This window comes from Rhamphochromis sp. 'chilingali', assembly GCF_963969265.1.
Source record: "Rhamphochromis sp. 'chilingali' genome assembly, chromosome: 11".
In the NCBI taxonomy this organism is placed as follows: Eukaryota; Metazoa; Chordata; class Actinopteri; order Cichliformes; family Cichlidae; genus Rhamphochromis; species Rhamphochromis sp. 'chilingali'.
This window is the reverse complement of record NC_137938.1, coordinates 15142617-15164190: the sequence shown is the minus strand read 5'-3', so window position 1 is coordinate 15164190 and position 21574 is coordinate 15142617. Positions and strand designations below refer to the sequence as shown.

Below are 21574 nucleotides of genomic sequence, written 5' to 3'. Positions count from 1 at the left end.
AGATATCACGGCTAACACGGCCATCGCGCTAATGCCAGCAGACAAAGTCCTCTCTTTTCTGCCCATCGCCCTTATTATCTTATTTAAGGCCACTTAAGGAGGGCCCAAAGGTGGGCGACACTGTGGGCTCTCTTCACTATACGCCGCCTTAATCAGAGCCTCTCCTTTGCTCTCACCTAGAGTTTTAAATATATATATATATATATATATATATATATATGTGTGTGTGTGTGTATGTATGACTTTCAGAGAAGAACGAGTTTCTTTTTCATTTCAGCGCTACATGTGTGATTGGGTGGAGCGAGGACAATGGTGGCACAGTTTCCACTTTGTCACAGGAATAATTAGTCTATGGAGACTTTGCCCTCACTGTGTTGATCCTCTGTTCTTCTTGCTTTATCCATTTTCATAGATAAAGTGTCACACGGCCAGAGCCTTCCCCTCCCATAACATCTGTGATTCTCCATCATACACTGTTCATCTTCCAGGTCTTTATCTTTCTTATTCATCAGATAGATCACATGACGGAAAGGCAATTCTCCACAGAGTCGCACAGATGATGTGTGACTTAACAGGGATCATTTAATTGGTTTGTCTGGCTTGTTTTTTGTTTTATTACATTTTCTTGTATTACTAGTATTGTTAAGTTGATTATTAAACACAATTAAATTGTTTCGTTGTCACCTCACAAAAAAAGAAGTTCTGGGCTTGAATCTGTTGGTCAGCTGTGCGGAGAATTACCTTCATGTGCCTTTGCGGGTTTTCTCCAGGTCTGTTTTTGTCTCACAGTCCCATACCAACTACATTCGTGTTAGGTTAATTGGTGATTCCTAATTGGTTGTAGGCGTGGGTGTGAGCGTGAAGGGTTTTCTGGCTCTCCCTGTTAACAGTGCAATAGAAGGTCAACTATGATTAGCTCCAGATCCCCCATAAAAGGTTAAGCAATTGAATGGAAAGGCACATTCATTTTTTTGTCATTTAAAGTAAAAAAAAAAAAAAGTTTGATTTCAGCTTCTTATGATTTCATTTCATGTCCTCTACATTTTTTGTGAGATAATGAATTGAATACATTTTTTTTTGCCTGAAATGATTTCCACTAATTTAAGATGTTTTGTGCACAATTTAGAAGGCCAATAATTTTTTTCAACTCAAAAAACACAGAATTCTCATTTGTAGCTCATCAAATAGTTACAATAAGAGCTGCTACCAACTGTCTTTAGAACGAGCTGGTGTTCCTCACCAAAACCAAAAGAAACTTTTATGCTGAAAGATATTCTTCCTTTAATCACAGCAACAGCGTTATTCAAGTGTGAGCCAACATTAAGACAGCGTTTCTTTGTCTGTGTGAGGCTGAGAGGCCAGAGAGAAGCCTTCCTTTGGGGGTTTCTTTCCTTTTAGATTTCTTTCAGTTTCCAGCCGCTGTTTGGTTACGTTTAGGCGACAAAACTCTTTCTTGGTTGAGATTAAGGAGAAAGTTTGAGTTACAATGCAATCCTTTCAGCAGTGCTCTCAGAAAGCCTGTCTGTCAGAGAACTTCTCCTCTGTGAGGTCGATGGAGGTCGCTTGTGTGTGACGCTTAAAGAATATGTTACCCCGTGTGCCATATGGGCCTCGCTGCCAATTGTAACGCGTTGTGGTGCCTACATAACGAAACCTAATTAGATTGTTGAGTCAATCAGCATCCCACAGGTACGTAACATGGCTGTAGAGAACAACAAACCTGTCTAATTACCCTGAACATGATTACACCTCTCACCAGGACTGAGTGCTTCAAACACGGCTGTTTTTGTTTTTGATTGCAAAGTCGTTACATGTGCTAATTGTAGCATGCGAACCTGTGTGAGCAAGTGTCAGCCTTCAGATGGAAGTTTAAATTGCTGAACGTTCAGCGTAATAAATTGCATTCTTCCCCGCTACATATGCAGCGAGCTCTTCGCTCTGGAAGTAAAACAGCTTCTTTTGCACGCACGTTCCTCTAACTCCGCTGTTTATAACCATGCCGAGAGCCTCACCTCCTCCGAGCCAGACTTAGCCAAACATAATTACCCAGGGCGTTCTGCGATAACGCCTACTGTCACTCCTCATTTACAGGGCCTGCTGGAACTCCACTCAATTAAGTAATAAAACATGTTCTCTGCTCTCACATGCACGTTTCAATAGTGCACATCCATAACTGATGCGAGCTCCTCTCCCTTTAAATTGGCAAGTGAGCAGTCTGAGAAAGAGAGGAGCATCATTTAGTCGAAGCGCTTATGCGTCAGCTCATCCCATCCTCACAATCACCCACATGTAAGAAACAATACTCAAAAATTCAATGCAAATAAATGTCTGTTTTTTCTGCTGGAAGCTTGCGCCTTTGATTTTCTACACACTTGGCATTTTAATTCTAAGGAATTATCTGATAAAAACTGACAATAAAAAACAAATAGAGACAAACAATAACTCCCAGGTTAAGAATCTGTCTTTTTTTCTTTTCTTGCATAAAATTTTAACATATTACATTTAACGGCAGACACAGAATATAATGAATGACTACATTAAAAAGCAGATAAAAGTAAGTGAGTAATATGGAACAACTGGTGCTATCGCCACCCTACTGCAATAATGTAAAACAACTGTCACATGTGCTTTTGTTTACAGGGGACAGAAAACAGGGATCTTTGGGAATTAGGGATTTGTGGACTGATGCAAATATTGCTGAGTCCCCAAATGTCCACTGGCAACCGCTGTAGCCAAGTGCGACCTAACTGCTGAAGTAGAGATGAAGCCTGACGCAAACTTTGAGTCGTCCTGCAGTCATAGCTGTAAGTTGACCCTGAGGCAGTTAGCTAGCTCTCACACTGCCACGTACAGTACTGTGGAGTTACTGTAGTTGCACTGTAGCTCTGCTGTAGGTGCTGCGCTCACTGTTTTTCCACTAGGTGCTCTCCAGGGCCCCTACTGCTCCACCCCCGTTCACCTACAGTGATGTCTGAGGCCACCACTACAGGCAGCTGCCACACCTCTGCTGAGGCAAGAGGCTCCTTCTATGAACTTGGGTAATATTTCAAATGTGTTGCCATTAAATGCCCAAGGGACCCGGCGCGCACACAGTTTGGAGGAAGGAAGTCGGCACAGGCCTTCGCAGCTAATCATGTAAAGGGAAATATGTTTTAACGCTCATGATCACATGTAAACGTTTCTGAGCATCATTAATTATAACAAGCTCAATCATAATCTCGTCACCGACGTACAGTAGTGTGCTAAGGTTTTAAGCACTTAAGATCTTTACATTTTTATCCATCATGCAACACCATCAAGGAGACATCTGATCGATCCTAAAGTCATTCTCCTGCATGGCAAACATACAGTCATCAAGTCATAAAGAGATACTGTGTCTTTAGCAATGAGACGGACAAGGAGCCTCGATGTCAGCATCATCAAGTCAGCCTGTAATTACATAAAGACAGAGAAGCAACTGAGACAGAAAGAAAATGCACAGAACTCAGTCTAACCCTCCATGTGCTTAAAACAACTGACCTGCCAAGTACCTCGAGAAAATGTGAATAAGAGTGCTTTATTTTTTTCTGCACCTTATATGAAGTTAAACGCTAAATACAAATCTTTTCAGAAAGCATCCTCACTGTCTTTAAACTGCATAAAACTGAAGAGCACTGTACATTATGACATCACAGGTTTTTCTCTTTAGTCACATGGCTTCAACCTGGAATTCAATACAGTACATTGGGTGTACACTTGTGCTTTTGTCTGCTTTCTTTTTTAGGACAAATTCCTTTGATCATGCCATGCAAAATGGGATTAAGTGTCAGAGATGAGGCATAGCCTCTTGTTTTCTATTCTAACTTGGAGCACTGTATTGCATCCTCGGAATACAATGAATACTTTTGTGCACGCTGAGTAGGTGTTCTTATTTTAGTCATTCTTTGGGGATAAATGCAGCACAGCTCGGGTGAGGTAACCCTCATATCAACTGTATTGCTGCGAGCCACATGTCATCATGCAAGTGTTGCATAAAAAGGGCATATGATCAGCACTGAGAGGAGATGGGAGACGGATACGTTGATTTTCAAAGATGCAGTGTTAAATCATCAATCAGCGATCTGAGGTCAGTCTTTCTGCTAATAACATCGGGATTAAAACACAAGCTTCAGCTCAGCACACAGTCTTCACTTGACCTTTAAGACTGTTATGTAGGGATGGTGGAAGGAGGGAGTATGGAAAATGCTTCACTTTGTAGTTTGTTATTCGTGTGTGTGGTTCAATGTACTGAATTTAAAGACAGGGTTTTTTCTTATTGTTTATGCGCATGTAAATGTAAACCATGCTTCATCCTTGCAAATAATATGGAACCTTGTGCAGTATAGCTTTACCTTATTTTTGATGTTGAGCTCTTGTTTTTTTTAATTTTCAGCTAATTTTAATGTCAAAGTTCACCAGTGTTTCACCTGTGTGACCAGATCTGCTAATTGCAGCAGTTCCACTCAGATGAAATTATTTCAGGCTGAGGTGTCCTGGTTTTTTTTTTTTTTTTTAACTGAATGAATGGGTGACAGTTCATTCATCTGTGCACGTGAGTGTGCATTTTTTAGTATTTCTGTGTTACGGGATTTACCTGCTGATTACTGTGGCCGAGTCCCAGCCTTTGGGAGGTGGTTAGGCACTGGCTAAGCTCTTTGTGATGTCAGTGATGTTTAACGTAAGGGGAAAAGTCTCTGCAGAGTCGCTCACTGAGCTGGACTCTGACTGCTGCGTGTTTGTGTTGGACGTCACTGTGTGCCGTTTGATGCTGAACAGACCCCGGACCAAGGCCAACACAGTAAAAAAGGGGAACGGGCGGAAGAACCTGGGGCATGCTGGGAAACGAGATCCAATGAGACCGGGGACTGGATCATAGCAACCTGCCATGCTTTATGGTTGTGAAGTCAGAGTTCAGGGTCACCATTCCTTTGCCTCTACACTTACTTTTTTAATATAAGTCTGATGCAATTTTTTTTTTGAAGCTGTTAAAAAAGAGACTGGAGAGAGAGAGGAAAGAGTAGGTGACAAGCAGCACAGACTAGATCTAAATGTCACAGCTGAATAAAACGTACTATTTTGAAACCATAAACTATAAAAGATCAGATGTTTTGTGTAGAAGCTTCTATTAAATAAATTGCTTTGTCTCTGGTACACTCAGCCGTGTCTGTTGACTTACCAAATTCAGGATAAAATACTGCATTTAGTCTATAATAACCAAATGAGGGGAGATCAAGAGGTTTCCCAACTGTGAACATGTAAAACTTAGACGACAGCAAACAACACAAACTCTGGCTTATGTCATTCATAGTCACAAAGCACAAAAAGACACTTTGTTCGACCTACCACCACAAACTTCACTCATCACTAATCCTACTCTCCAGATTTTGCCTTCTGCAAAACTTTGTTCTCTTCCTCAACACAAAAATCAAACTCAGAAGTCGCTGTTCTAAAAACGGCAGCAGAGCTGAAGAGGTGCAGTGCCGCCCGGGGCTAAAGAGGACACATTTAAATCTGGTATAGTTTTTACTTTTTATGGGTGGGGGTCACTGAACATTTAAGTTCTTAAATATGTGAATTCTATATCTTTGTATTTTTAACCAAAGTTTCTCCTTTTCATACCAATACAGGTTGAAATGTCCCGCTGATTGCGGTCTCTTCTTAGTACTTTTTTCTTTTGGTTGAGCTGCTGTTGGTGAATTGAGTCACGCCCTCCACACATGTTTCACATTCATATTAAAAGCTTCCTTAACAGCTCCGACAGAAGTCTAGAAGTCTTTACTTGTGAAACCTCTCCCAGAGGTGTTGTGGTTCATTGAAAGTGAGACAGTCAAGCACTGACTTAATAATAATAATAATTAAAAAAAAAAAAAAAACAGAAGGAAAACAGAGGAGAAGGTTGACTTTTGTCCTAAACACTAGCCTTTACTGTTGGCTTTATTATCTTGTAATTGAAAATTCAAACAGCTCTTGAGCCACTCCCCAGTTCTTTATTATTTGTCATGGTCCCTGTGCCTCCCCGGCCAGCCCAGTGTGGCCACAAGTGTTTGTTGTTTTTCTCTCACTATGTCTCTCCTACCTGTCTGCCTGGGCGGAGCTCTGATTGGGCTCCTGCCCTTGGCCCACGCACCTGCAGCTGATCTCGAGCGGATTGCAGTTCTCTGGCTCTTAAGGCTGGGGCTCTGAGCTGTTCGTCGCTGGAATATTGAGTAACTCTCGTTAGTATTGCCTGGCTTCCTTGCGATTCTACTGTTCCCGTGTTTGCCTTCGACTTACCCTCGTCTGTGTAAACAGGTTTACCTGGATCAGCCCTTTTGTGACCCCTGGACCCCCTGAGTAGGAGAGTGAGCTGAGCTGCTTGTGTGGAGACTGTTTGGACGAGGAGCAGAGCGAGTGCGAAGAAGTGTGTCTCCCCAGCCAAGTGATCCCCGGGACCCTGGTGTTTCCCCCCCCTTCACGTGTATATAGTGCACCAGTGTGATTAATAAAGTGTCGTTGAACTGTGCTACCTCAGTCTGCGCCTGAGTCCGTTCCACTCCCGTGACATTATTATTATTATTATTTTGCTTCTAAAGCACAAATTTGAATTTTTAAAGTAGTTTTGTGCAGTAGTTCTCCAGGCTTTCTGATGGACTTTCAAAGTATTTCTTTGGACATTGACTGCTTTTTCACTTACTTCACATCCCCCCTACCTGACTTTTTACAGAGGTTTTTTTTTTCTTTCTTTTCTTAAGCCACTTAATACTGATCTATGAACCACTTAAGTCTCAAAAACGCCTGACTCAAAGAATGAATCAGTGTTGTGTCTGTATGTCGTAGACAACTTAGCAAAGAACCAAATTCAAATGGTAACTTTAAGCACTTACTAGCAACTTGTGGCAAAATTTTTGGTTCAAATCATCCTCAGCGTGTACAGAGGAGGTCAGGAGAGAGGTACATTAGTGAGCGTCTGCAGGAATCGGTAAAACAAGGTGGAGGCTCTGTCATGGTAGGGGTTACATTTCAGCCAGTGATGCTGGAGGTCTTATTGAAAACATTGCCAGTGCTGTAAGAGCATACCTGGATAGAAAATCACAATGAAACACTATCAGTCATGGATTGGCCTCCCCTGAGTCCTGACCTCAACATTAGTGAAGCAGTGTGGGATCTGACTACAGGTCTATCACAAGCTGGTAATCCTTCATCATCTATTTTCTTCCACTTGTGCAATGCAGGGTTGGGATAGAGCGTATCCCAGTTATCACAGGATGAGACGCTATTGTGGGACTAACACACAGACACAGACAACCATTCACACTTCTGGCCAATTTGGAGTTACCAATTAGCCTAACATGTATGTCTTTGGACTGTAGGAGGAAACCAGAGTGCCTGGAAAGAACCGACGCAGACATGGGGAGCATATGCAAACGGCACACGGAAAAGCCCCCAGTTGCCCAGTGAATTCAAACCCAGTCCCTTATTGCAAACTGGAAATCAGTACACCATTATTCACCTCCACCCCAGAATACAAAGATAATGAAATGGATTGTGGCTCCCGTGACAAAGATGTTAAGGTGGCGGCATGGAGAAGAAGTGGGAAGGGAAAATGAAGATGTGGAGCATTAAAAGGAATCACCATAGCACGACAAGGCTCCCATTACATCATGTGTCAGCTCACAAACTAATGGAAGCGTTAGCATAGCTTATAGTATGACTGCAAGACACCCAAGAAGGTGCTTAATTTAGAGAATGTGGGACTAAGCCCTTAAAATGGTGATTCCAGTTTACACCGCTCTTGTTGACGAGACTCCTCAGCAGGTGTAGGAATGCACTGTTACTCATTTGTGCGTGCATTTGTCAGCTTTATCCCACTCACACACAGACACACACTGACACACACATGCAAACACGTACACACACTTGCATCAGGAGGCTAATTACTGTAGCTCATGCGTTACTGATACCATCTCTTATTTTTTCTCCCCTTCCATGTCTAATGGTTGTGACAGTAAATGAAGAATGCCTGGGGTGGGGAGGGGCATTTTCATTGTGACACATTTAAGAACGCCATCAAAAACACGTGACTCGTGTGTGTGCAGCTTTGCGTGCCTCTTTTTAATTCTTCAAAACACTGTCACAAAACACACACACAGATAAGATTTGCTCCAAAACTCCATCAAACAATCACCATTAATTGTCATCTGTCACAGCTGAAGCGGCGTGAGGGCGGCGTGGTTGCATTTTTGATCAAGATGAGCGCAGAAAAGTGGCTGATAGGCTGTGACGGCTCCGGGGTGCGCCTGGCGTCTCCGGGGCATCTCTCTGCCCGGAATCAAGCCTTCATTGTGGGGGAAGGAGCTCTCAGGGCCTCCTTCTAATCTGACACCCATTCTCCTCTCTGTCTCACCTGCAGGTGGGAGCTCACACTGCTAAAGGCCTCCTCACAATCAGCGCGCTGTTTCTCTCCCCCTCCTCTCTCCTTTCTCCCTCCCACTTCTTCGTTTTAATCCCCCATCCATCCATCTATCGCTCTCCTCGCAGGTGCCTTCCTCCACACTTGTTCACAATTAGTCGCTTTCATTTTCTTTTCCTTTTTTTAGGGGAAATTAAGCTCTGCTGTTCTTTTTAGTAAACTCGCTTTAATATCGTTTTTCTCTTTGAATTTGTCTCACTTTTCTTTTTGTTTCCATCCTTCTTTCTTTTTATTTTTTCATTGCCCTCCTTCCTTTCCCTCTCCTCCCTCCCCTTCTGCTATACCTATCTATCTATAGTCCGGCAGATGCTGTCCCATTTGTACTCTCCCCCATGACATTCCTACGGGGGATTGCTTAAGGATTCAGGAGCCTCTGTGCTCATGGATCACACTGACACTTGGTCAGCATCAGCAGATTATGAACTATAGGCGCCTGACACCCCGCCATTGTTCCTCCATCTAAATATGAACAATAAGGACCATCCGACGCCCACGCTGACAGCTTATTCGCTCTTATCACTCCTGTGGAGTCGCCCGGCATGATCTGGGCGCCTCCTCCTTCCTCCTCTCCACATGTACACGCCTCCCCTTGCCTCCCCACGACCCTCCAACTCCCTACATTGTATCCCCTATCTCAGCCCAGGCACGGGACAAGGGCGGAAGAAGAGAAGCAACGAAGGGAAGACAAGGAAGGAAGTGGGCAGATAGAAAAGCTGATAGGAAGATGGTTGGAAGGTCACCAGGGCCTCATTTGGAGGATTCTCTTATCTAGAGTGGCACTTTGGCGCGGGGGTGATGGGAGAATCCTAAAATTTTACATGATTCTGTTATGGACCAGTCACATTAAATCAGCTTGGACAAGCAGCTGGGGGCATCTTTGAGGCTCACTTGGCTAATATACTTATAATTACTACACACTGAATCTGATACTGGCCCAAGACCTTTCCTTTAATTACTTATCACGCTGTTAACTGTCACGTCACACAAGAGAAAAAGAAAGTTTGATAGGGAAGTTCTTGCTTTCTAGTGTTTTGTGGATAACAAACGAAATGTTGGTGATGAGAAAACTTGTTTTGAAAAATTGAACTAAAACAAAAAAGTGATCGGTGCTAATTCCCATCAATTTCGTCAGTCTCTACCTCTGCATGTGCACAAGCACAAACTGCAGAATCATCTAATATCGATGGTATTCATAGAGAACACTGGACTAATTCCACATCACATTTCAACCATACATCAGCAGGGTTTGTCTAATGGACTGCTTCTCCATCCACTACCCTGCCACTGATCTTCACATCTCTGTCATTGTCGCAACTTCACAACCTCCACCGGCTCTTTAATGAGACTGGCCAAGTTCCCTGTTGACAGCACACCTTCTACAAAAAGAACAGAAAGAGAGAGCGAGAGCATGATAGGTGGATGAAGAGGAGGAGAGGAGAAGTATAAAAAGAAGGGGCAGGAGAGCACTGGAGAGTGGCGAGGCTTTCTGAGCAGAGCAGGAATTAACAGGACCCCAGGGATGGCCAGATCAGAGCCGGGGTCCCCAGAGAGCACTTACCACAGGGGCCCCCCCATGCTTGTTACAGCAAGGCAGGGGCCACTAGGGGACTCCCAGGGCTACACTTCACAAATGCGGGGCTCGATTCACCATGCTAGATGGTTAAAAGGCAGACGGTCAGGGTGGCTGGGAAGAAAGCGCAACGCAATTATGCCTTCCTTTGAAAATCTCCTCTACGAGAGAGCCAGAGAAATTATAACAAGCTCAGATACGTTTAAGATCAATTTGGGAATAAATCCCCACAAATGACATATTCCACTTTTCTGAAAATATTATACTCAAAACTCCTATGCAGGATTTTTTTTAGGGAGCTGAATTGCCAACTAGATCACTAGGGATGAGGGAATTAGCCAATAAAATGAGCCCTGTTGAATGACACAGACACCACCCATTGGCAGCACCATAAATTCGTGACTGCACTTCTTTCATTGCACAGTCAGAAGTAGTATCACATCAAATCCAATATCTGTGACACTAAAACTCAATCCAGCAAATGAGATCACCCTGAGAGTTGAGGCCTCACTTCCTTGTAGTACATTAGGGGAAAGATACAGAAAAAGGAGCATAACAGACAGTAACAGATGACTAAGAAGAAAGCCTAATGCCAAAGAAATTTTTGCTCATGTACATGCACACATGGGCCTATTTTCACATTTTATATGCTGGTGATAATTGAACCAGACTGTACTGTTAGTGTAATAAATAAAAAAAACATTGTTTTGGAGGGCAGTCTATTTGTCCGTATGGAATCTGACACATCTATACTAAAACTGCTCAAGTACTTTCCTGATACTGTCAGTTTGACCATTGGGCATGCAGTGAGTAAGTAGGTCAAAGTTCTCAGGGAAGCTGACATGGACAGTGATTACCTGTATTCACAGGACGGGACTGACCTCACAGTGTTACATTTAATAACAGCTTTGTTGCCACTCAACTGACAAGCACATTTTTTAGCCAGCTTTTGAAATGCCATAGGAATTTCGTTGTGATCACTCAGTCAGCTTTGTGAACGTCAAAAACAGGCAGATCCACGAGAAAAATGGGACTAGTCTCAATACGGGCTAAGATATTCACACTATAAACAACAAGCCCTTCCCATCACGTTTCTCATGTTTCAACCATAGTTGTAGTTGAAGTTGTGTACATGAGAAAAAATATATAGTAAACTTACTGGAAGGCATCCCTAAGCCACAATAAGAGCCTCACCTACTGCTTTGCTGCTCTCCTCTGTTCTGTGTTTCACGGTGAAACACAGAACAGAGGAGAGCAGCAATACACCTCAATAGACTCTCAAAGTACTGAATCGACTGCACACAAATGACATAAATAAAAGCAACGAAAGACTTTTCTTTCAAATTCTTTTGTTTTTATATGCCCTGCAGTGCACTCTACCATGCCACCGTTTTTAGTTTCACTCACTTGTCTCCATGCCAACATTTTAAAAGGAATGGATTTTCTTGCTATCTTTACACAATTTCTGCTTTATTAGTGTATGAAATTTGTAGAACGATGGAACAATTTCAGTCAGGTTTTTTTTTTTCAAATGTTGAGCATATGACCAATTATTAAAGTGTAAAAAGTCAGAGGAAAAAATGGTAAAGAACATCATGTCAACAAATTAAAGTCAGTAGCTGTGCTGCTAACACAGCTGCTAGCATAGCTGTATAATATAAGTCTTGTTACTTTCTTTCTTTCAATAAACTCTATTACTATTGTATTTGCATTGTAAACTAAGCTATTCTGTAGTGAAGAAGCAAATGTTAAACTTTACAATCACAGTTTCACTTCTGATCTCTTCAGTTCATTTTGTGCATTATTTACAGATATTTCCAGTGTTGGTACAGGTTGTTATTTTCCCTTTGCCGCATCCTGTAAGTATTTACTGCTGAAGTGACCCAATTTTTTGGCAAATAAAACATTAAAGTTTCACTTTATCGTGACATATTTTCAGAATCAAGAAAAATCAAATCATTTTTCCCTTCCCTTCATCTGTCACGCTGTTTGTTTTGCTAAAATGAATATACCAACAGAATTAACCCCTATATGGCAGTGCTGACATGAAGCAGATGGCTGCAGCAGCTATGTAGAAAGGTGTTATCGCAGGCTGACAGTGAAGATCTGCTATTTAAACAGAGTGGTGTGTTGGCGCAGGGTAGCGTGCCGACTTCCCTGAGTCTATACACGTGAATCAGACTCTGTGAGCGCCTCTGATATAAAATTGACGATGTCAAATTCTGTAATTCAAGAGTGCAGATTTAACGCCTAACATTTTCTTACCCTCTAGAGGTGTATCTAATTTTAAATATTGTAAATCTAAATGGAGATGAAGCTAAACTAAAAAGGAGAGTAGTAAAAAAAAAGTGTTTTGAGAACATTTCCTAGATGTGCATAATGTTGAAAAAGTGATGTTCTTGTTAGGGCAGAGGGAATAGGCTTCCCACTGATCCTCTCTTTGCTTCGTCATTTGCTCTCCCTTCTGCTGGAGACACTCTGTCTTTCACTCTCTCTTTTTTATGTTTTGAAGTGCTATTCCTCAGTGTTGTGTGCCTAATTAAAAAGCACTTACGGTTGTTTCTGGTTCAAGGTTGAAACATTGCTATCTCATCATAGTGAGCTAATCAGATCCCTTTTCAATCACTGCTATTGCTTAATGAAGTGCTGCAGACTGTCAATTCCTGCCTGCCTGCCTGCGTAGTGTTTTTATTTCATTCTTTATTTGGGTTTGGGGTAAGCTGCTCAATGGTGGAATGAAGAATGCATGCCATTTTGGAGGGGGTGTGTGGGATAGAGTGGGCTGTCAATTTCTGTCAGGCACTGAGGTGTGTGTGGCAGTGAGTCTATGGCAGGGAGACTGGGGGGGTGGGCGCTAGGCAGGGATTAACATGATCAAAGACACAAATGCAGAGCCACATAGGAAAAGTAAGAGAAAGGGAGAAGAGCCACGCAGGGCTCCCCACATACCCTCCCCTCCTTCCCCGCCTTCTCTCCGTTTTCCCATAACAACTCCCATGGAAGAGATGAACCATAACTGAACTGTGGCTTCCACTGCCTCAAACAGCTATCGATTTACAGCTACAAAAATGATGAAAAAAAAAAAACAACAACAACAAAACAAATAAACACTGGATTCTGACTGTGCGTTCATCTATACGTGTGCGGCCTGTCGTTAACATGAATGTACGTACAGACCTGGATCCGGAGTCCTAGCAAGCAGGGGACATGTAGAGGGAGGCAGACAGGAAATAAACAAACAAGTCTGGTTTAATAGAATTGTACCTGGAGCCCCGAGGACACGCACACACACACAAACAGAGCATATCAGCCGGCATGTTAATACAGCCAAAGGGAAGCCAAAACTAATAGTGGAGACATTAAGGAAATGATCCTCAGGCTGATATGTTTTCTATAGATGGCAACTAAACAGAATTGCCATATTTATCATACTCAGAGAAACAGAGAGAGCGAAAAAGAGAAACCTCCATCCACGCTGCTGTCCCTCTCCGCTGTGCCCAGGAGAGTGATGAGAGTTGCCCCAAGGAGACCGTGCAAGTGCTTGTGTGCATGAATGTGTGTGTGTGCATTACCCATCATACTATGTTACACGTTCGCACTGAGCCAGTGGTTGAAGGCTTTAGAAGTATTTTAAGCATCAATGTAAAAAATAAATAAATAAAGCGTTGCAAGTATATGTCGTTATATGAGAGTGTAAAGGCATTACCCTAACAAGACTGAATTATAGCCTTGGATGTCAACAACTTCAGTCTGTCTCGAAAATAAACCGGCAATTCAGAGCACACCACTGGAACCTGACAAGTAAATCGTGTCTTCAGTTGTAGGTTAGCAACACATGCTCAAATTGGCTATGAAGTATTGGTGAACTTAACAACAGACATTTAATAAGTTAACAAACATCGTGTTCACACAGCCAGATAATTAGCATTAGCATGGAACCTGAATTCCATTCTCTCTTAATGATCCAGTTTTGGTCTCCACCACCTATAGGCACATCAGAGGCTTCAGCCACCACATGTGCCACTGTTTTTCACTACTTACTTGCTAACTGTGTCTGTCTGCTGTTAGCTCAGTTTTGCTTAAAATTTGTGGCTCCATAATAAGTGACCCAGATTTAAAGCTGCAGTCCAAAACAATGGACAAAGGACAATGCAAACCTGAAGAGAGCTGCAGAATGTGGTACATTATATATGGACAATATGATGTGCTACTCAGATGCATATACATTTAACATAAAAATAATGACTATTCAGTTCAACATATTTATAGGAAACGATTCATGGAGAATTTTACACAGTATGCTGCTAGAATTGGATTATGCCTTAACATTTTAATGTAAACCTTGAGCTGATTTCTGGTTAGTCTAATTTACAGTGCGCAGCATTTTGGGAGGTAAAATTGCTTTGGCTATCTCTTTCAGCACCTGATTAATAACAATGACAGGAGTAATTATTATAGTATGTTAAAACTACACTTTTGTCCACTGCTCTTCATCTATTATGCCCACAAAGCCTACTGCTGATACAGAAGTTGAATTACTGCTTGTGAAACTCAGTTAAGAGTTAGACCCTTAACATTACCGTTATGACTTTACCCTGATCTCTCCATTTTTGCCCCTCCCTTCCTCTCCCACTGGCCTTTTCCGGCTCTCCAATTAAGCTTCAGCGGCAGGTTTCCATCAGCCGTCTGGTCGTCTGCAGCAGGACTCTTCGGAGCAGAGGCCTGTCAGGAAATGAACTCATCACTGGATGACAGCTGCTAATTTCTCCCTCTTCCATGTCACTCGAGTGGCCTGCTGCAGTTAATAATGAGCCATCCAGCCCTGATTAGAGAGATACACGGAGAGGGTGGGGATGCACACAATACAGTACACAATCACTCAGATGGACATGTAGAATAATCTGCATTCCTATTCAGAGGGGGGAAAAAACACAAAAGAACATTGAACTTGCGACCTTATTGAGGGCAATAGGATTAGCCAAGGTCATGCACTGCAGAATGAAGTTTTAGAATGCCCAAATGTTTCAATTTTCTTATTGAAAATGATGCAGTTTAATGTCTCTCTGCACTCTGAAATGAAAGCATAGTACAAATAAGCAACCATGGAATCAATTTATAGACCAAAATGCTTTTTAAATTTCTGACTCATCAAAGCCACCTTTGGCAGATATAACAGCTGAACACACCCGTGGCACTCTTTGTACAATAGAAATCAAATATCCTTCGGAAAGTTCTTCCCATATCTGTTCCCATAAATGTGTGGCACTTGTAGGTTTCTTTGCATTCACTCTTCTGTCCAGTTCATCCCAAACCATCTCGATGGGGTTTAAGTCTGGAGACTGTGCTGACCACTCCATGTTTTCAAGCTTACCATCTTGTTCTTTTTTCCTGAGATAGTTCTGACATAGCTTGAACTTATGTTTCGGGTCATTTTCTTGCTGTAGGATGAACCCCTGACCAACTGGCGCATCCCAGAGGGTATTGCATGGTGCTGCAGAATGGTGTGGTAGCTGTTTTGGTTCAGGGTGCCTCTCACTCTGTCACCCTGGATCCAGCAAAACAGCCCCAGACCATCACACTTCCTCCTCCATGTTTGACAGTTGATGCCACACACTGTGGAACCATCCTTTCACCTACTCGACGGTGTAAAAAGATCTTGTGTGATGAACCAAATATTTCAAATTTTGATTAATCAGCCCATAATACCTGCCTCCAGTCTTCAGTAATCCAGTGGCGATGTTATAGCCCATCTAGAGATGGCCAGGTCACCACATTAGGGTGATCCATCCTCGTCAGACCTCAAGCAGCCATATCGCACAATTGGTACAGTTTGATAATGATTTTTTTACAATATGTTAATTCGTAAGGGATGGACTTAGTGCCAAAACAACAAACAAAAGGAGACAAAAGGAGCCTATCTTGTGGATTTACAAAATTTACATAATCAAAAGAATCAAACCAAATGACAACAACTTACCTCCCTAACTAAGAAAAACAGAAGAAAACTAATCAAATAAAAAGCCAGTCCACCCCTACAAACTCCTGTATATAACCAACAACACTGGGCACGTTTGCAAAACTCTGCTGGTTGGGATGAGCCGAAGATGAATGAATGGGAATCCATGGCAGTATCGTCACATAATGTCATCATATCATATCCAGCTAGTTAGCCAATCCATATGGGCTGTCCTCCGGATCCACCAATCAGATAGAGGTGGATGCACTGAGATTTGCATATTAGACAATCCTACGACAGCAGTCTTAACAGTGGTGTTTCATGGTCCAGGCAAGCCTCTTCGTCTTATTTTCATGCCTTAGTAATGGCTTTCTTGCTGAAACTCATCCTGTCAAACCTGCAGCTCGAAGTCTTCTCGAGTCACAGCTGAAACTGAGACTTGCTTACTATGAACACTATTCAGCTGTGCTTGAAGATGTTGTACTGTGAGTTGTGAGTGGTTAACTCTCAGAAACTTGTCCTCTGATTCAGTTGCAGCTTTGGGTCTGACAGACCTCTTCCTGTTGGTTTGCCCTGGTCTCTGAGTGCCTTTTGATGGTGAAGGAAACTGTACTGACTGACACCTTGACTTTCTTTGTAATTTCTTTGAAGGAAATACCTACATTTTTGACAACAGTGTCATGATGGTCTGTCGCTCTTCCATTAATTGCCTTTTTCTCACCATTTTTGCAGCAACACTCTACTTTCTGCAGTACAATAATGTTCAACTGATGCTCATGAGGGTACGGTACCAGTTTGTTCCAGCACTGCTTTTATGCAGACAGAGGGGGCTGTAAGTAATCCAGAAAAGTTGGAACATCTGTAGGAATTAGCAGCACCAGCTTTCAAGGCTTGATCAACCTCCATTGCTGCAGAAGAGCTTTAATTTGTTAACTCATTTAAAAAAGGCCTGAAAAAGGCCTTTTTGTATAATTCTGAAATGTACATTATTTTTCAGTTTTGGGTAACCTTTTATTTTAAACCTCTGGCAGCAGTAGTGTATGTAGATATCTCTATATATAGTTTACAGTGTACCATATTACATTACTTTCTAATATTATTCAAACATGTGCATATCCGTTATGAGATTAGCCAATTTAAATCAAAATATTATAATTAATGAGTACATACGCACCAAAATAAATATTATTCCTCAGTGCAGTGCATCTATTTGACTGAACAGCACTTCTCTTCAAAATTCATTATTTAAAGCAGCGCTGCTCAACCTTGGCATCAGGAGCCCACTGAGAGGTCACAAAAGAAGTCGCACATACTGCTGTTGTTGTGACATGACTCTTGAATAACACATATTTGGAAGCATTATAAAAACAAACTGTAAGTTCTATAAATGTGAGGCATCTAAATGCTATCGGTGCATTCTCACCACTCAGTGGGTGTTGACAAACCTTGGCTCTCACAGGCACGTATGGTTGCTCACACAGAGAACGTGACCTCCGTTAAATGCGCCCATCTCCGCTGAATAGAAGGACGAAGAGCATGAAAAGACTGTGCGAGCTTATAAATGCAACATGAGGCTGGGAGCAGGAGACAAAGACAGGCTGAAAGGCAGACAGGTGTTATGTGAAATTACAGGCTCCCTTCTCTCTGTGTGGCTGTGGATTTCACCGCTCTTTCACTTCTCCCTGGCCTCACCTCTCTCAACATCCATCTGTAATGCTCTCATTTTTCCTGCCCACTCCTCCACCACTTTCTCCCTCTCAGCCCACCTTCTTGCTCTGCTCGCGCAGCGCGTGTGTGTTAAAGGGATGATCTTTTGATGCCCTCAGTGTGTACGAGTGCTTTCTCTCTACTTTCAGTGGTTGGCCATTGTGTTTGCAACCGTCACACCGCTCTCCCACTCACTCCATCAGAAACCAGGCTTGTGTAGGGGCCTAAATGAATATTGATTCTCCCTCCAGTGCTGAATAGTGCTGGGGGGGGGGGGAAGAGAAAAAAATGCAATGAACAGAATGGGCCTGATGGGGGGACGAGATGAGAGGATGGCGATTAGGATGATGGTGATCATGATGACGATAATGATAATGGTGATGATAATGACGGTGTTAGTGATCAGAAAGCTTGATGGGAACCATCAGTTGATGCATGTATGTGCATGTCGCCTGTACGATGCTGCTGCACTGTATGCACGATAGCATCGTGCTGCTGACATAACTATCAACAGCGCTAACTGCCAAGAAAACAAATGTGGGCACACTTGTTAAAAATTAGGCTCAATCTTTATTGTCAAAAATGAAACTGCACTCATGTTTTGTTTTTTTTAAACAGGCCTTCCACACAATGAAGGACTGTCAAAAATCTAAAACATATAATTGTCATTGCTTTACTTTTCGCTACACAGAAAATATGTATAAGGTCTATTTGGGAAATCATTCATCGTATTACTGATTTGGAACTAATAGTACACACACACACAAAGGATTTGAAGAAAAAGAAAAGATTGCTTACACAAATTAAATCACTGCGTTATCAAAAGAAAAAAAAAACATCTATTTTGCTACAGAAAAACTTTAGGTTGCAACATAAATGTACCACAAAGAAATCAAAAAGCAAGAAAAAAAACCTGTTAGCTCTGTTATAAATGAAAAGATAGACTTTCTTTATAATAACTTGTTTAACTCTTAGCACATTAGAAGCATTGTAAAAATATTTCATGACAATGTATACTCATTCATTTCCTTAAGTTGCATTAATTAATTAAAGCAGTCTTGGCGGCTGTGTGGATTGCAGGTTAGCTCACTTAGCACCAAAACCTTTTTTCCTTTACTGTCGCTTTGAATAAACGATGTTTAACCTGAGTTCAGTGTAGCCCAAGAGAAGATGGTAGAAGTGATGTACGAAGTGAATGAAGCAGGGTGAAATTAAACAGAGACAATGCAGAACACAACATCTGGGCTAACGTGAGCTTTAACCTAGCTAAACAGGGGAAGTGAAATAAAATGCCCAATGTGAATCTTTCAGGGATGTCTCTCTCCTCTACCCTTCCAGGACAATACTGCGAGCAGCTCAATCCAGGTACACCACTATCTCTTCTCCTGTCTGCTGCTCCGCCTGGTGCACCTCCCCGTCACCTGTCCCGGCCTCTCCATACACTTCTCCCTCCACCTGTAAGGTGCAGTTGTCCAGCTCAGTCACAATGTAGTGCGTGCCCTCATCATTGACGATGACCTGGGTCAGGCCTTCCTTCATCATCTGGGACGCGGCGAGTTGCAGCACTTCCTGCATGTCCTCCTGGCCGGTCCCCTGGATGACCTGCACCTGCTCCTCCCCCTCCTGCTTCCCCTCCCCCTGCACTTCACTCTGCACAGCCTCAGCTATCTCTGGGGTCAAGACCTCATGAACGATGGCTGCCTCTCCTTGTATTTCCTCCTGATGGCCCATTTCGCTGACTGCGCTGAGCAGAGCATCGAGAGCTGTGGAGGACTCTGAGACAATGTGACTTTGTCCACCAGCAGCTGCGACTGCTACCCCTCCTCTGGCCACAGCCTGAAACTCCTTTCTGGCCTCCCCTGACTCCAAGACCACGTACTGGGTGCTGCCTCCAGCCAGGTGGGCTCCTGCGGATGCCACTTCCCTGCCCGAGGCTATGACTTGTCCGTCTTCAGTGATGTGGAGCACCTCGGCCACCTGGCCGGCCATGGCCAGCGTCTGCAGGGTGGCAGCGGCTGACTCCTCGAGGGTCTGGTCGATAGCTACCTCTCCGTCACCATAGCCCTGGATGATGATGACCTGTTGGATCTCGTCATGGCCCGATAACTCAGAAGAGTCTTTCCTGTGCAAAGGGGAGCCCATATCCTCTGCTTCCACAAATGTAGCCCCCTGGCCTTTCAGACGACACTCAAAGGACTTGGAAACGATACCTGGGAAACACAGTGATGCATTTCTTATTAGTTAATATGTTTGTTATAAGCAGCCAATAATGACATAAAGAAGCTCCATCTACCAGACTGCTAGAAATTAAAGAAGGAAAAAGGTGTCTGAGAGTGACTGCAACCTTCCTGTCATTCTAGCAGCCAGTATGACACAAAGGATCTTTTTGAGGCCCAATCACAGCATAAAAACATGAAAGTCATTTAGTGGCTAGATGGACAGGATCTCATTTAAAAGTGGCAAATGAGGAGTGCCAATTACTGTCTGTACCACACATGGCAATGCATATATTATTCTTTCTTTCCTATGTGTGTGTGCATCCATCACTGTGTAAAAAAAAGAGAGAGAGGAAAACTACATGGAAAGTTGACATAAAAGGTGATGTAACACTTCACGTATTTGTGTCACTTAATGCATGAAAGGAGACAGAATATGGAGATATTCTTCTGGCGGAAGAGTGCGGTGAGATACGGCTGGTGCTAATTGAGCCACACTGTGCCCTCTCAGATCACAGGTTGCCATGGCGTTTCCAAGGTGATAGGAACAGTGTTAGAAATGCCATTGTTTAAACAGCGCCTGGCTTAGACACTTGTAGACTAATCTATGCAGAAAAATAGGAATTTGAGAGAGTGAAAAAGGGACTCTCACACCTAGGTTGCTGAGTGCAGATGAACTTACTGTAAAATAACTGTAAAAAAACAAACATACATTGTCATTTCAAATGTACATTGGTTTTACAAACACCATAGGAAAGACTTTCCTAACTTCTTAGGAAATAAAACTGTACTTTTTTTTCTTCTCCTTCCTTTCTTTCTAAAGTTTCTAAAATGCTAACATTGGAGGTACAAGGTTTACACCCAAGGGCAACACACAAGATCATACAGATCTCACAGTACATAAAGGAAAAAACTCATCAATCATTGATATTCCTATCTACAGCTAACATTTAATGTCCTCCACTCACAGGGTGGACAATGTGATCAGAAAGTCAGAGTTATGCCACAAACAGCTTCTGACCCAATGGTGCCACGTCCTCCTCAAACACGACCAGAAACACATTCGTTTTAACTCCCACACTTACTAGCCAAATAGAAAATGACCATTCATTCTTTGGTGACAGCAAAACAGATAATACTGCAAAGGTGCTTTTGGAATAAACAACATTTTACACAGCTGTAGGTGAATGAAAGGAAACAGAAAACCCTTTATGTATTACAACTGCTTCTGACAAAAGAGTGAACTATTAAGGCTTAGATGGATAGAGCAGAAAATTCTACTTGGAGGCGACAAAGTTAAAGATTTTTAATACAGTCTGGCCTTTTCTAGCAACTAAGTAGCAACCTCAAGGTCAAAAGAAATTTACTCATTCTAAAAAAGCCACTTCAGAATGGCCCCAGGATTGTCTGAAGCAAGGCTTACGTGGCCAGTCGAGGAACTGCAGCATGCTTTGGTTTCAGTTTTTAGTCCTGAAGGTTGCTGCTTGGTTGCCAAAAATGTATCCAGATATTGTTAAAACTCCCAACTTCATAGAAGAAATTGTTTAGAGCCTGGTCTCTGCAGCTGTAGCTACTAGCTTTCTGTAAGACCTTGCCACAAGTCACTTAAACAAAACCTCTCAAGTGTATTTAGAGTCTTGCTGCCTTTTTGAGTATTT

At 42.5% G+C, this 21574-nt stretch overlaps 1 protein-coding gene across 1 annotated transcript in view; it reads right to left on the bottom strand.

Moving 5' to 3' along the window:
• Positions 1-18264: 18264 nt before the first annotated feature.
• The window catches only part of znf407 (zinc finger protein 407), a 165372-nt gene continuing 162062 nt past the window's right edge, over positions 18265-21574 (bottom strand). Inside the window, exon 10 of the mRNA XM_080895504.1 lies at positions 18265-19910. Coding sequence (XP_080751630.1) covers positions 19057-19910 — 854 coding nt within the window. The 3' untranslated portion in view covers positions 18265-19056. The remainder of the gene's footprint in view (positions 19911-21574) is intronic.